Source organism: Arachis duranensis, chromosome 7, assembly GCF_000817695.3.
Source record: "Arachis duranensis cultivar V14167 chromosome 7, aradu.V14167.gnm2.J7QH, whole genome shotgun sequence".
NCBI lineage: Eukaryota > Viridiplantae > Streptophyta > Magnoliopsida > Fabales > Fabaceae > Arachis > Arachis duranensis.
The window spans coordinates 59652964-59667981 of record NC_029778.3 but is presented as its reverse complement, the minus strand read 5'-3'; the positions used below and the strand labels follow the sequence as shown (position 1 = coordinate 59667981).

General features: G+C 39.2%; 1 protein-coding gene and 1 pseudogene across 1 annotated transcript; one reads left to right on the top strand and one right to left on the bottom strand.

Annotated features, from left to right (window-relative positions):
- Positions 1–7001: 7001 nt before the first annotated feature.
- Positions 7002–8135, bottom strand: LOC110273594 (uncharacterized). The gene is made up of 2 exons (XM_021126791.1): positions 7511–8135; positions 7002–7429 (listed from the first exon to the last, which is right to left on the bottom strand). Exons 1-2 carry the CDS (start codon positions 8133–8135, stop codon positions 7002–7004), a joined length of 1053 nt encoding a protein of 350 aa, XP_020982450.1.
- Positions 8136–11659: 3524 nt separating this feature from the next.
- LOC107459172 (probable alpha-amylase 2) lies at positions 11660–14515 on the top strand (annotated as a pseudogene).
- The last annotated feature ends 503 nt before the right edge of the window (positions 14516–15018 follow it).

Genomic DNA, 15018 nt, shown 5'->3' with positions numbered 1-15018 from the left:
GGGTGAAACCACGTGATAGTGAGTATGATATTGATTATGTATAATGATAGTTGATTGGAAATAGTATTATTGGAAATTGGGATGAGGAAGGATGTATGGCATATTGATATGTTTGTAATTTAGCCATTTGTTTGAAATGGGTAAAAATGGTCATATGGTGGTTTTGTGAATCGTGGTAAAGTGTTAATGTATGAGTTGAGGAGGCTTGATGTTGATTTTGGTATATTTTGATTGGTTTCAAAAAGGGTTGAAATTGGCATGTTTTGGTTGATTTTGAAAAGAGTTGAAAATGGCTTGTTTTGAAAATGGCACTTTGTGGTTTTGTATGAAAAACATGGTTTTTGGGCATACTTTGACGAGACATAACTTGGACTATGAATCTCTGTTTTGTGCCAAATCTATTTAGAAATGAAATTGGATCCGGGATGTCCATGCCGTTCGAAGAACGGGTGAAGAATGATTTAAAATGAGAAAGTTACGTCCGTTGGAAGATTGGGGGTTGAATATGTGAATTCTGCAGCTTTTAACTTAGAAAATTTTTAGCAGAATGGCCCCTCGCGCGTAGGCGCACTTGGCGCGTACGCGCCGTTCTTTCAGAAAACGCCATCTACGTGTGCGCGTGGTGTGCGCGGGCACGCCGATGTGCTGCACCCAATGGCCAGCCATTTTCCAGAGGGTTGTGCCTGAACTGTGCCTGTTTTGTGCCTGGGGCACGAGAGCACCCACGCGTTCGCGTGGTGGACGCGTGCGCGTCGCTTGGGTATTTTTCAATCCACGCATTAGCGTGTATGACGCATACGCGTCGATGAGTTTTGTGGCCATCCACGCGTGCGCGTGAGGTACGCGTGCGCGTGGCTCTGTTTTCATCCCAAAGTTGATTTTTGAGTTTTAAAAGCCAAATCTCATACTTTTAAGCCTCCGATCTCACCCCTTATGTATTAAATCATTATGATATGCCTAGCAATGAGAAAGGAGCTAGGGGATGTGGTAACTTGCGAGTGAAGCATGGGGAAAAGTTATGATCAATGATGATCAACGATGATTATATGAGATATGTAGGATGACGGTAGAAGTACCGTGTATGCCATGAGCCGAAGGGCTATATTTATTGATAAATGGCTGGTTCTTGATTGAACCATGAGCCGGATGGCTGAGTTATTGCCGGGTCACGGCAAAGCCATTATTGATTATGACTGAGTACAAATGCATATATGATTAATGAATGAATGTGTTAAATGGATAATAATGGAAAATGTTGAAATGTGATGTGTAACCCTGGGTAGTAGGCAGTGGCGTTGTCCACTTGCTCCGGGTATAAGGCGGAAAAGGATGTTTATGATAAATGAGTTACTTATGGAGTTTTGAATGAATGTAACTTTGATAGCTAGGTAGTAGTAAGGGCTGGGGTTCGTCCCACTTGCTCCAGGTTAATGTTTGAGATTTGATAACAATGAGGATTGATAATATGAATTGAGATTGAATGAATATATGTTTGAGATACCTGGGCAGTAGCAAGGGTTATGGTTCGTCCTGCTTGCTCCGGGTTAATTCTCAAGATACCTGGGCAGTAGCAAGGGTTGTGGTTCGTCCCACTTGCTCCAGGTCAGAGATTGTGAACGCTTGGGTAGTAGCGGCAGTAGTGGTGAATCTACTCGCTCCTGGTTGAGCTTTTAAACACCCGCCTGGGTAGTAGCCGCAGTAGTGGTTGTTCCACTGGCTCTGGGTTGAGCGGGTAGTAGCAAGGGGGTTGTAGCTCAAACCTACTTGCTCCGCAAGGGGTGTTTGTGTCCAATTGTTAGCTACCAGGACATGTCGGGTTGGCTATATAACCGACAGATGATATCATCGGCCATAGGGCAGGCATACATCATTTGCATATGTTTGAATTGTTTGGGTTTGCCTATTTGTTTTGGATTTCTACATCATATATGCTATGTTACTTGATTATGTGCTACTTGTTCTACTTGTACCTTATTTGTGTATTACTTGTCTGTATTGCTTGTGTTTGTACAACTGAGAGATCCCTCATGTTGGTGTCGGTGGATGTTGAGGGCTGTTCTCGATGAGATGAATTGATGATGCGATTGCATGATGATGATGATTATTGAATGAGATAATTTGAGCTCCCTGGGTAGACGCAGTGATGTGATTTCACTAGCTCCAGGCGAGGGTATGATGTATTGATATAGAGTTGCTGAGGCAGAACAACTGGTGATGGTTTTGCTTATGATACTGAGTCTGATTTGTGGAAGAATCAGCGAGTTGGGAAACATGTGTAACATGAACTAGATTTAGTATCCCCTTACGATAGATGCCTATTTATGGATTAGTGAGAATCTAGGCTGGATACTTGGTGAAAAGGAGTTTAGGATGCTTAGTGAGTTTTTATTGCAGTGCATTGTATTTATTTGGCACTTTTACCGTACTGGGAACCCATGGGCCCGGGGTTCTCATTCCGTATATATCTCTTGTTTTTCAGATACAGGTCCAGGTGCTCAGAAGTGAGTTGTGGTTCGTCTGAGGGACGGAGAAGATCTTTATTTTCTCTACTTTGTGTTTTGCTTAGAATCTCTCCATCTTTGTTTTGAAAAGATTATATTATGTGTTGAACTCTTTTGAACTTGCCTATAGAGGCTCTCGTGTTTCCTTTGGGAGAGATTAGGATATACTGTTGTCAGTTACTTTCATACTGTACCCTAGCCGGCCTAAACTTCGCGGGTTGCGACTAGTGGCTATTACTTATGTTATATATATCTATCCGTTATCTATCTCTTAATCTCCTTTATGCCTTGTCCGTATATCGCTTTCGACTTCACAGTTTAACTTTTCGTCGTCGAAACGTGAGTGATACGTCTTCGCGATTTTATTTCTACTCTTTTCAGGCTTCTCGATTAATACTCCTTTTGAAATTATTTATATATTAAAAATCCACCTGAGAGTCGTACCACCGTAATATCATTGACTTATGACTCGAGCATAAGGATTTGAGTGGCCGGCGGAGGTGGGCTGCGGCGGTCCGAGGTTGGCCGCGGTGGGAGCAGTGGTGAAGGAGGGTGAGAGAGTGATTGAGGGGAGAGAGTTGCAGAGGGGTATGGAGAGGGGGTTGGGGTTTGGGGACGCGACGGGTTAGGGTTCGCGTGAGTTGGGGTGAAATAGGGTTGACGCAGATGCGTGGTCAACGCAATCACGTGTGTTGGGTTAAAGATGGGTGACGCAGAGGCGTGAAGCACGCGAACGCGTCACTAGAATTTGGGATAGACGCATAGGTCCAGCGTCGTTCCCGTGCAACTCTCTGTTTAATTTAGGGGGGACATAATATCCATGCGACGTGATCGCGTCGCTCACACTTACGCGTGGGATGGGTGTTGTGCAAGTGACGCGTTCGCGTCAGGGACGCGCACGCGTGGGTTGTTTTGTGCTAAACACACACTAGCCGCACGATTCTTAGCCCAAATTTCTGGGCGTTGGATCTTTACGCCGATATCCAGATCACGCGTTCGCGTGAGTGACGCGGACGCATGGGAGGCATTTTTCGCAACTGACGCGACCGCGTAGGGCACGCGGTCGTGTGAAACAATTTTTGCCAAAGGCACGCCTCCAGCCATGCTTTAGCGTGACTTTCTGTTCACTTTCCTTTTCTTTCTAATGCACTTGTGACGCGGACGCGTCAGCGACGCTGTCGCGTCGCGTGCTCTCTCTATTTTTTATATGTAGTATGCAAAATGAAAAATGCAATGAATGTCATGCATAAATTTTAGGTTCAAACAAAATTCAAAAACAGAGTAGAATGGAGAAGGAACGATCATACCATGGTGGGTTGTCTCCCACCTAGTACATTTAGTTAAAGTCCTTAAGTTGGACATTTGATGAGCTTCCTGTTATGGTGGCTTGTGCTTGAATTCGTCCAGAAATCTCCACCAGTGTTTGGAATGCCCGCATCCTCTGGGGTCCCAAACAAGGCACGTAAAGCCTTTGAGCAGTTTCAAACATGTTTCCAGGTTTCTGGGGTGTTGAATGTTAGAATAGATTCCAGGATCCCAAACTCTACTTTTACACCCATCTTTGTCTTGATCTGCATTTTTCTAGTCGGGTGGTGAGTAATCTGAATTCTCACTGCAGTGACCAAACAGCTTCCGAAATCCTTTCAATTGAGCTTGACACCAATCCTTGCGCCTCAAATTGAAGTGTGAAACCTCATTGAATCTCCAATACCAGTTCTGAGTTCGAGTCAATTCCCTTTTACTCTTAAAGTCGCAAAGAGCCCTAAGCTGGCCATCTGTTTCCAGTAAACCATATTCAAGTGGAAAAGTAAAGATAAAAGCTAAGGATTTTACCCACTTGAAGTTTGTATTGGGCGGTAATGGCCTTGGGATAGGTGTTTCCAGTGGTTTTGCAAGCTCTACTCCCTTATGGTCTTCAGTGAATTCTTCCACCTCTTTGTAAACTTCTTCAATTTCAACCATGTCTTGATCAAAGTCTTCGATATCTTCCTCATCATTTGAGTCATAATTGGGAGGTTGAGAAAAGTCTACCTCTGCATCATCTTCGTATTTACTTGGGGAATATTATTCCATCTCAAAGAATTTACTTGCGGATGCAAGTTCATTACTAAGAAGACTTGACTTGTGATCATTATCATCAAGGAGACATGCGTCTCGGGTTACTCCGTCCAATTCCTCATAGGATACCTGCTTTGGGGGTTGTGCACTATCCTCCTTAGAATCAATTGTAACGTCTTCGACGGAATTCTTCACAACTCTGGATTCTGGCGGAGGTTCGACATCTCCTAAATCTTCAACCAACTCTTCTTTTTCTATAATGACAGCTTCCTCTACTTGTTCTAGTACGAAGTTATGCTCTATACTGTCTACTGGAGTTTCTAGTGTCTCCTTCATACTACGTTCTTCATTAGATTCTCCACATGAAGCCGTGGGGGTTTGTTGAGTGTCCGAACGTTTGGAAGATAATTGATTTTCTCCAGTCGATGAAGGGTTGCATGAAATTGGTCTACTAATTCTTCGAAGCGAACCTGTGATTCTTGGCTTGATGGATATGGACATGGTGCATAGGGGAGTTGTGGTTCTTGGGAGCAATTGGATTGGCGTTGGGGCGGATAAGGGTCATAAGGTGGCGAATGGTGAAAAGAGGCTTGTGAGTGTGGTGGTTCGAAGTTATGTTGAGAGGATGGTCTCTGAGCATAGGGTGGGGCTTCTTGGTAGCTACAAGGGAGTCCACCATATCTATCAGCTTGGTATGCATTATAGAATGGTCTTTGTCCATGATGTCTAAGAGGGTGTTGTTGCCTAAAGGGGTGATCAGATCCTCTTTGCTCCATCCATCTTTGATTGCTTAGACCTTGATGCATAGTCCTGTTATAGCTTCCATTCCTTTCAACAAAAGTAGAACCAAACTCGAAGCGAGAAGGGTGAGAATTCATAGTAATTATCAGAAATAAGAAGGGAAAACAAAAACAAATAAACAAGTAAAAGAAAAATATTTACAAGAACCAATAATAAGGAACACGTTTGCAATTCCCCGGCAACGGCGCCATTTTGACGTTAGGATTTTTGCTAGTAAAGAATTTTATAAAAATAGTCGCGTTGTAAGTATAGCTTCTAAACCAACAGAAAATCCTTTAGTACAAATGTTTGGTTGTCACAAGTAACAAACCCAATAAATTTATAAACCGAAGTATTCAAACCTCGGGTCATCTTCTCAAGGAATTGCAGGGAAGTATGTTTTACTATTGGTTATGGAAAACAGTATTTTTTGGGTTTTGAAAAGGTTTTTAACAAGAGAAATGGATTGCAGGAATTAATAAATTAATAATGAAAAAATCTCTTGGCAAGGTATGAAAACTGGAAGTCCTATCCTATTTATCCTTATCAATGGTGATGAGAATTATATTTTTGCTACCACTAAGTCAATCTCTAACTATGAAGGTCAGTTAAGTGGACAAATTAATTTAACACCTAAAGTCCTAGTCAACTCCTGAGGAAAGACTAGAGTTATAGGAATCTAAATTAATCAGAAAAGATAACAATTATCAATCACGATGAGTTTGACAACTCAAGAGTCACCAATTAATCAACCAAAGCCAAAAGGGAAAAATCTAAATTATTTATATAATAAATAGAAGAAAGCAATCATGAGTCTGAAATACCTCAAATTATATTAATTAAGAAAATCCTAACATGAAAAGTTCATAAACAAATAAAAGAGAAAATAAATACAAAGAACATTGAACCTGTGATGAAGAAGATAAAAATATTCCTAAGTCCTTTAAGAGGAATCCTAATCCTAAAAGTGAAGAGAGAGGAGAGAACCTCTCTCTCTAAAAACTACATCTAAATCTATCTAAGAATGTATGTTCTCTGATGTAATCCAGTATCTACTCATGAATGGATGGATTCCTCCATTTATAATCCTTTAATCTGTGTTTTCTGGACTTGGATCTGGGCCAAAAAGGGCCCAGAAGTCGCTGGGGCCGACTTCTGCAAATTCTGCAGATCGCGCACGTCACGCGTCCGCGTGGGTCACCCGGTCGCGTCATCTGGAGTGTTGCTCTTCCATGCGGTCGCGTCAGTCATGCGTCCGCGTTAGTTGCATTTCGTGGGTCATGCATTCGCGTCATCCAGACGCTCGCGTCGATTCTCTTTTGCGCTAAGCACGCGTTCGCGTCGTCCATGCGGACGCGCCGCTGCCAGTTTCTCCAAAACTCTAATTTGTGCTTTTCTTCTATTTTTGTATGTTTCCTTTCCATCCTTTAAGTCATTCCTGTCCTATAAAACCTGAAAGTAATCAACACACAAATCACTTCATCGAATGGTAATAAAGGATAATTAAATGTGATTAATTTAAAGCATAAAAAACATGTTTTCTCATATGTCATATCATAAGGAAGAAATTACAAAACCATGCAAATTCATATGAATAAGTAGGTAAAGAGTTGATAAAATCATTCTATTTAAGCACAAGATTTATCATAAAATAGTGGTTTATCAAGCTCTCAATGTATCCTTTTGAGCCAAAATACTTTGCAAAGCAATGAAATTAGTGGCGAATCGAGTTGGAGCTGGATGAAGCATTTCTCGTCCGCCTGTGAACTTTCTCATCAAGTACAAAGGATGGCAGTGATTATAGATAAACTTCGTAATAATTGAAGCTTGTGACATAGTTTCACTCACTTCCACTAACTTTCCAATATCCTGCAATATCAGATTAATACAATGTGTCGCAGAAAGAGACCAATACAATCTAGGAAACTCCGATTCCAACAACCTTCCAGCAGCAACGTAATTTGCAGCATTATCCGTCACTATATGTACAACATTCTTAGGACCAACAAATAACACAACATCCCTAAGCAACTTAAATGAAGCCTCAGCAGTTTTCGAGATATGAGAAGCATCAATTGACTTTAGAAAAACTGTTCCTTTAGGGCAATAAACCAAGAAATTAATTAAAGTATGCCTACAACGATCAATCTATCCATCAGCCATGATAGTACATCCAATTTGTTTCCAAATCACACGATAATCTTCAATCATCTTCTTTCCATCTTCAACCAATTTACTCAACAAATATCCACGAACTCTTTGATAATTTGGCCCTTTATACCCTGCACCCATGTTTGCAATAGCATCGATCATCGGCTGATAATAAGCTGAATTAACCGCATTGAATGACAGAGAGGCATCCATCATCAATCTTGCAATAGCAATATCACACTTTTCCACAATTTCTTTGCTTTGGAGAACACTTTTGATAGTTGGTTGAGCTCCAAGTGTTGCTGCCGGTGGAAAAAAGGATTGTAATCCCTTGAGTTGTTTTCCAACTCTCTTTCTAGAGCTAGGTGCTGGAATTCTTGATGCTTGTTGTTGTCGCATCTCATTACGTTCAATCTCATCAAATTCCCTTTCAAATTCATCACAAGCATTATAACTTTCTGCATATTCTTCTTGAGTTTTCCTTTTCTTGGTTCGAAGATCTTCAATGTTTTGATTGAATTGGTGTCTCACCACAGTTGGCACCTTTCGACATGCCTCAATATCTTCGCCTTTTCCAGCCAAATGATGCTTAACCCGGTTAATTCCTCCACCCCTAATAAGCTTCTCGCAATAAATACATAACATAATAGTTTTTCCTTTATCCACAACTTGTTTACAATGGCCCCATGCAGGATCAGTTTTTTCTTTGTTACTATTTTTTTAGGTTTCAATTGTTGGATCAGGAGTTGATCCTTGTTCTTGAGATGTTGTTGTTTCTGATGGTGTATTTGATAAAGCCATCCTAAATTCTTAATCAACCAGGACTAAATGACTAATCTCCAAGAATAATGCATAACAACAATCCACTAACTACTAAGAATAATATACAACAGCAACCAACATATATAACACTATAACAGATAATCAACAATCAACAATCTAACAACAATGGATAATCAATAAACTGAACAAAAATAAAAAAATAAATCAACAAACAAGAGAGATCAAACAGAAAAACATATGTGAAGGTATTCATGTTATCATCTGCCATATATAACAACAATATGTTACAAAAAGTTGAACAATCAACAATCTAAATTCTAACAGAAATCAAACAAAAACCAACATACATGATCAATATCATTAATCAGTACTAAATTATTGAAAATTTAATATCCTGAATAACTTCAAAAATTAAAAAATTAAAAATACATACCTGGACCCTAGAGGGATGAAGGCACGAGCCGAGAAGAGGGAGATCGGAGGTGACGACTGACGAGTAGGAGGCAGTAGGTGACGAGTAGTAGCAATATCAGAAGGTGACTTGAATCTTCGATGGAGGTGCTTCTTGGCGGTGGTGAGTGGCGCACTGGTGTGGTTGTCTCCTGTGACGACAGTGAGCTAGGTGAGATGGTGCTACCGCGCTGGCTGAAGCTGAACGAGTCTCCGTCTTTATCATACTCTCTATCTCAGAGACTCAAACTCTCTATCTCTCAGCTCTCATGGTGGTCTCTCATGGCCAAAAAGTTTGGGAAGGGAAACAGGCGATGGTGTGATGCACGATGGAGGCTAGGGTTTCACTTTTAGGTTTCAGCAGCTTTAGTTTTTTTTTTAATTTTAATTAGAAACGACGTCATTTCAAGTGCAGGTAAAAAAAATAAAAGAGTTCGAACCGGTCCAGGTTAAATAAAACACGCTGGTTTACCGGTTCTGATCAAACCCGGCCGGATCAATCCAAGTCATTTCGGTTCGATTCCTTGTTTGGTTAGAGAGCTCGCCCAGACTGGTTCTGCCACCGATTCACCAGTTTTCTAGTCCGATCGGCCGGTTTGGTCCGGTTTTGACAACACTGATACAAATGCTCTATCTCTTCAGTTAGGATTGCAAAGAAGCTAATTTTTAGAAGCTTAGACCATGCTGTTACATGGTAAATCTTAGCATTATCTTCAGTAGTCTGGTTTATTAGTTGCTAAAATTGTTACGAGTAATGCTAGGGACCAACTTTTTAAAATTTAGTTTTATCTTAAATTGTAGATCCTAAATCATAAACTCTTAATTCCTAAATTATAAATTTAAACTCTAAAATTGGCTAATATTAACTAACTAAAACTTGGTTCTCTATACTTTCTCATAATGCAAATTGTGTTAACTATCATCAATGATCGATGCATGTGAAAGAGTAGTGTTACATGGTACCAATTAAGAGCCAAAAATTCAGGGGTTTAATGCCTACGTTATCCTTAAGGATCATTCCTCACATGCTTTTAAAGCCAAAAGTTCTCATGGAAAGTATAGATCCTTGCTGAATGATATTCAAAACTTTTAGTTTTTATAATATTGATAGGTTTCCTTGGGCAACTACAAGCTTCCTGAAATAGTTTATTCGGTTTGAATTTTTCTTAAAGTCACTGGTGTTTCAATATTTGGTGATGTTCATTCATTCAAAATTATGATTGCTTCGGATTTCTATATGATTCTAAAAGAAATAAACACTAAGTAATCAAGACTTAAGGGTTCAAAAATAGGGAGAAAATTAAATCAAAATGTTAAATTAGGTTTATCAACAGCCACTTAAATTAAATTGGGGCAAGGGAAAAGAACGAACCAGAAAGAGGGGAGAGGGGGCGATCGACAACACACAACAAGGCAAGGGCAAGGGGGAAGGTTGCCGACGACGACACCGGGACAGATGGTTGGGGCAACTGCCAACAGCATCACGGACGTGCACAGAGGAAGGAGAAGACTTGGACGACCCCTTTCACTTTACCTTTGCACGCGGGAGCTACAAGGCGGAGGGAGGAGATCAGTGACGGGGAAGAACGACGACACGGATGTGGTGGCTGGAACTGACGGAGGGAAGAGTCACGACGGCAGGGAAAGGAGACCAGTGATTGGCGCCTTTGCTCTGCTGGGGTTCAGGCGAAAAGGGTGAAGGTTAATGGTGCCGAAATATTTTGGTTGGGGGTATTTTAATGAAACAAAGCCCCCTCCCCTAAGGTGATTGGCTGCGGTTGGGGCTATAAACAGCCACCAAATCCGATTAATTAGAGAGGAGTCTGATTACGCAACAAGGACCGCAGCAACCCAGTGGATTTGCGGCATTTTGGAGAAACGCTGGCAAGTTTCCGCTGCTAAGTCCCGTCTCTCTTGTAGTGTAAGGTACATGCTAGCTAGTTTTCTGATGCTGTAAGTGTTCCAGTGATATGTTGCAGGTAGTGGAATTGATAAATTGAACTTAGTGGAGGGTTCTCATCTCGAATTTAACCTTTTTAGGTTTTTCATTTTGGAATATCCATCCTATGGGCTAATCTAGTTAAATATTTCATTTCCAATGGTGTTGATGGCATATGGAATGATATGAATGAACCTATTGTTTTTAAGGCATGTTTTATAATAAACTTGTGGGCAATATATGTAAGTAGGATGTGATTCAGTTATATACTAGTAAGATGCAGTTCTGCAGCGTGATTCTAAATTTATTTTGTGAAGTTTGTCTTTGTTGAGTGTGTCAATGGTTTTGCAAGGTAATATTGTTTATTGGATATTTATGTATTTACAACATAAATATTGAAATCCATTAAGTTTTTTACATCCCTTCATTTTTTGCATTTGCTGTGTTCAGGGACTCAATGGTCAGCCATTTTTTGGTCTTGATTTTAGGGGATTTGTTGGAAATGCAACACCTAGAATTTTTGGAAGGTGGATGGGTGAAGGTTCCTTGTTTTCCTTCTATAGAGGTTATTTTGAAGAAGGCACAAACAATCATGAACCCTGGTCTTTTGGGGAAGAGGTTGGTTCGCAGTTGACTATATAAATTCTTTTTTGGTCTTATTTAGTTCCTTGTCTTTACTTGACATCAACTTTAAAATGAGTTAATTGAAATAGATAAATATATTCCCACATGTACTTCATTTCATGCTTTAAGTTTTGGTGTTACACTACAAGATTTCTGCTTATTTTGGGGATTTTTTGTGGAATTTTTAGAAAACCTCCGTAACGTATTTTATTTATGGGAAAATATAAAACCTCCATTAATTAATAGTTTAAATTTCTAAGCCTAATTGTCCAAACAAATAGTCAGTCCCTAATCTACTTGTCCAAAAAAATCAAAAGAGGAGCAAGAGTGAGAAAGAAATCCTAGATCTACGCACTGTATTCTTCTCTTCGCTATGGACACCATCAAGCTGGCCGTAGCGTCTGAGATTAGAGGGAGAGTAACCGGCGACTCCCGCAACGCTATCCTTGCCAACAACCAGGAGCAGGTTTCCATCTTCAACTCCACTTTCTCATGAAAGGATTTAGATCGAACCACCGCCAAGCACGCCACTCACGCGCTCGTCAATCTTGCTAAAAATGGTAAATCATCCGTTCCTCTTCCTCGATCTCCTAGCGTGTTGCTCCCTTCGTTTCAGATTTTGGTATATTCGGTCATGCATGTCTCTTGGTGTAAATCCTTCGGTGGTTGTGTCCTACAGAAGAAGTGGTGAATGTGATTGTCGAAGGAGGAGTTATTCCGGCTTTGGTTCAGCACCTCCAAGCTCTTTCTGTGACGGAAGAAGACCTTGTTCAGAAGCTGTTGCCGTTTGAGCATGAAGTTGCGAAAGGGAGTGCTTTGCACTTTGACTTCTTGCCGTCAAGGTAACTTCTACTCCTCATTCCCCTAATATTAATTATTGTTTAGGAATTATTACATTAGAACTCATTTTTGTCGTGGATTTTGCACTCTAAGGTATATCTGATGTTTGATGTGATTCTGCAAAAGTGCAAGTTAAGATTATGGTTATGCTTCGATAACTACCAATTAATAGATAATACATTCCTGTAATAAATTACCAGAAGCATTAATTTATTTAAATTCTCTTACTCAGTGTTAATTTTAAAATGTTATATTTCTGTTTCTTGGGAATACTAGGAAAATAATAATCCAAATTAGCTTATTTAACTTAATATTTAAACTCCTGCATGTGTTAGAGATGTTCTTGTTTTAAAGATAAGATAAGTTGATAGAATGGAAAGGAAATACTCTTTCAGGTATAGTTAATAGAGTGAATAATATAAACATATGTATGCTTATTAGCGTGGAGATAGAAGAGACAGAGTAAGAGGTAGCTAGCATTGAAATTAAAGAGAAGATAAAAGCTAAGAAGAAAGAAATTTGTTTGCACTTTGCAGGGATTCAACTGGAAATTGTACAAGTACAATTGGTAGGAGAGTCTAAAGAACAAAGTTGGAGAGATAGCCAAAGCTGGATTCACTTCCATTTGGTTGCCACCACCAACTCATTCCTTCTCACCTCAAGGCTACACTCTACAGAACCTTCACTCAATCAACACTAATTATGGCTCCGAGCATCACTTGAAAGCTCTGCTTGCTAAGATGAAGCAACATAAACTCAGATCTATGGCTGACATTGTCATCAATCATCGTGTTGGCACCACCCAGGGACGTGGAGGAATCTACAACCGTTTTGATGGAATCCCACTCTCTTGGGATGAACGTGCTGTCACTTTAGATACCGGTGGACTTGTAATATTTCAATTCAATGTTTCTTTCTTAATTATTAGTTACATAATGAGATCCAATATATCGATCACAAATTAAAATATCTTTAATTTCACCTCTCTATCTGCATTCCATCCATATTCAGGGTAACAGAAAGACTGGCGCCATATTCCAGGGGGTCCCCAATATTGACCACACCAAGACTTTGTGAGAAAGGATATATTGGTTCGCTACGATGGCTGCACCATAATGTAAGCTTTGAGAATTTTTGTTTTGATTTTGCAAAAGCATAACTTATTCAACCTTGTTTGGTTAATTCAACTATGTATTGTTAATAATTGAACTATTTGGCACGTATACACAGGATTTTAGCAAAATATGTGAAAGAATACATCTAAGCAACAAAGCCATTGTTCTATGTAGGGGAGTACTAGGATTCTTGCAATTAGAGGTTCTTCTTTGGACTATAACCAGGGTGGGTGTATGCATTACTGTACTTGTTAAAATTAAAATATAAATGAGGATTGAAATTGAACTCTTGATAATAGCATGATGATGGATGCATTACAGACAGCCATAGGCAGCAAATAATCAATTAGATTAATGGCACTGGACAGCTTTCAGCTGCATTTGACTTCACAACAAAAGGAATTCTCCAGATTATCACCCCTACACATATGCCCTTTATCTCATGCATGTTGATCATGATTGGTTGATGGACTTGTATCAATTATATATATGCGTGCAAGAAGCTGTGAAGGGAGAATTTTGGCGTCTGCGTGATGATCAAGGGAAGCCGTCGAGTGTGATGGGATGGTGGGCTTTAAGATCAGTCACGTTTGTAGACAATCATGATACTGGATCCACTCAAGTAGTCCTGGGGAGTGTGTTTTAGTGTTTGCCAATTTCACAATTTTTAGGTCTCTTGTTCTGTGGTTGTCATGCTTGTGGTCTAGGTAAAGTAATTACTTAAACCCTTTTGCCCACAACTTTGCATTAATATCTATTTATATTTATGTAGGAGTGCTTAATCAAGCAATGTGTTAACAATTCAAAGGTCTTTGATGTCACATTCTTGGTTGAAGGTGGATATGTTGCTGCTAAATTATTTTTTATTTATTTTTCATTTTTAAAATTTTTAGTTGATTTTTGTTTATGTACTGATTTGCCCTATTTTCCTTCTACAGAAAAAAGATTCTATGCTCATCGAGTTTGTTTAGTCAAGTAAGATATAGTTCGATCAAGGTTTGATTGTGGTTACAAGGTAGGCCTGGAGTATCCTTGAAATTTTTTTATAAGTTATTTTCTTTTTCATTTTAATTATGTATGAAGTGCAGGTTATCTGTGATTAAGCTCCTTTTTCTTGTAAATATTCAAATATAAACTTAATGTTGATAGCTGTTCCAGTCTAGTGTGAATATTCTTCATAACGTCTTAAGATTTGCAATGCAGGAAAGAAAAGCCAAAGATATAGTGGTTCCAGACATCAAATGGGATGTATTTATATTGATGAAGAGGTGTAATTTCAACAATCCGTATATGATTCAATTTTATTCTACAATGATATGCTCCTATATTTAGCAGATGCTAACATTCTCAAACTCTAAATTGATATTTTTATTAGTGCTTTTGAGCAGTTTTTAATTTAAAATAGACAAAAAAAATGGAAAATAGACAATGACATTGTATAGATGTGTTGAATGCTGGAATTTGAGATTTGATTCTGTCTTTTGTTGAAGGATCATGTTACCTTACTTAGTAAAACTGATTTATGGAAGATTATCATATAGTTATGATCCTAGGATAATGTTACCTTAGCTAGTGTAATATTATCTTGCTTTTGGTTGAACTGATTTTGGTTTGATTTATACTAAGAATTTCGTGCTGGGATATCTTTGTTTTGTACTTGGAATTTTGTAAATCCACCACTAAGAATCATACTCTATCAATGTATTAATATTTCAATTATTTACTTATATTTGTATAGTTATGGTTAGTTAATATGATTAGTAATGTGGCTTGCTAC

Excerpts from the sequence above, each read along its gene's own strand:
- LOC110273594 (XM_021126791.1), bottom strand. The coding sequence starts at position 8,135 with ATGTTATGTATTTATTGCGAGAAGCTTATTAGGGGTGGAGGAATTAAC. Across the intron at positions 7,430-7,510 it reads GATTTGGAAACAAATTGGAT|TTTTTCTAAAGTCAATTGAT; the intron begins GTACTATCATGG and ends CTAAAGGAACAG.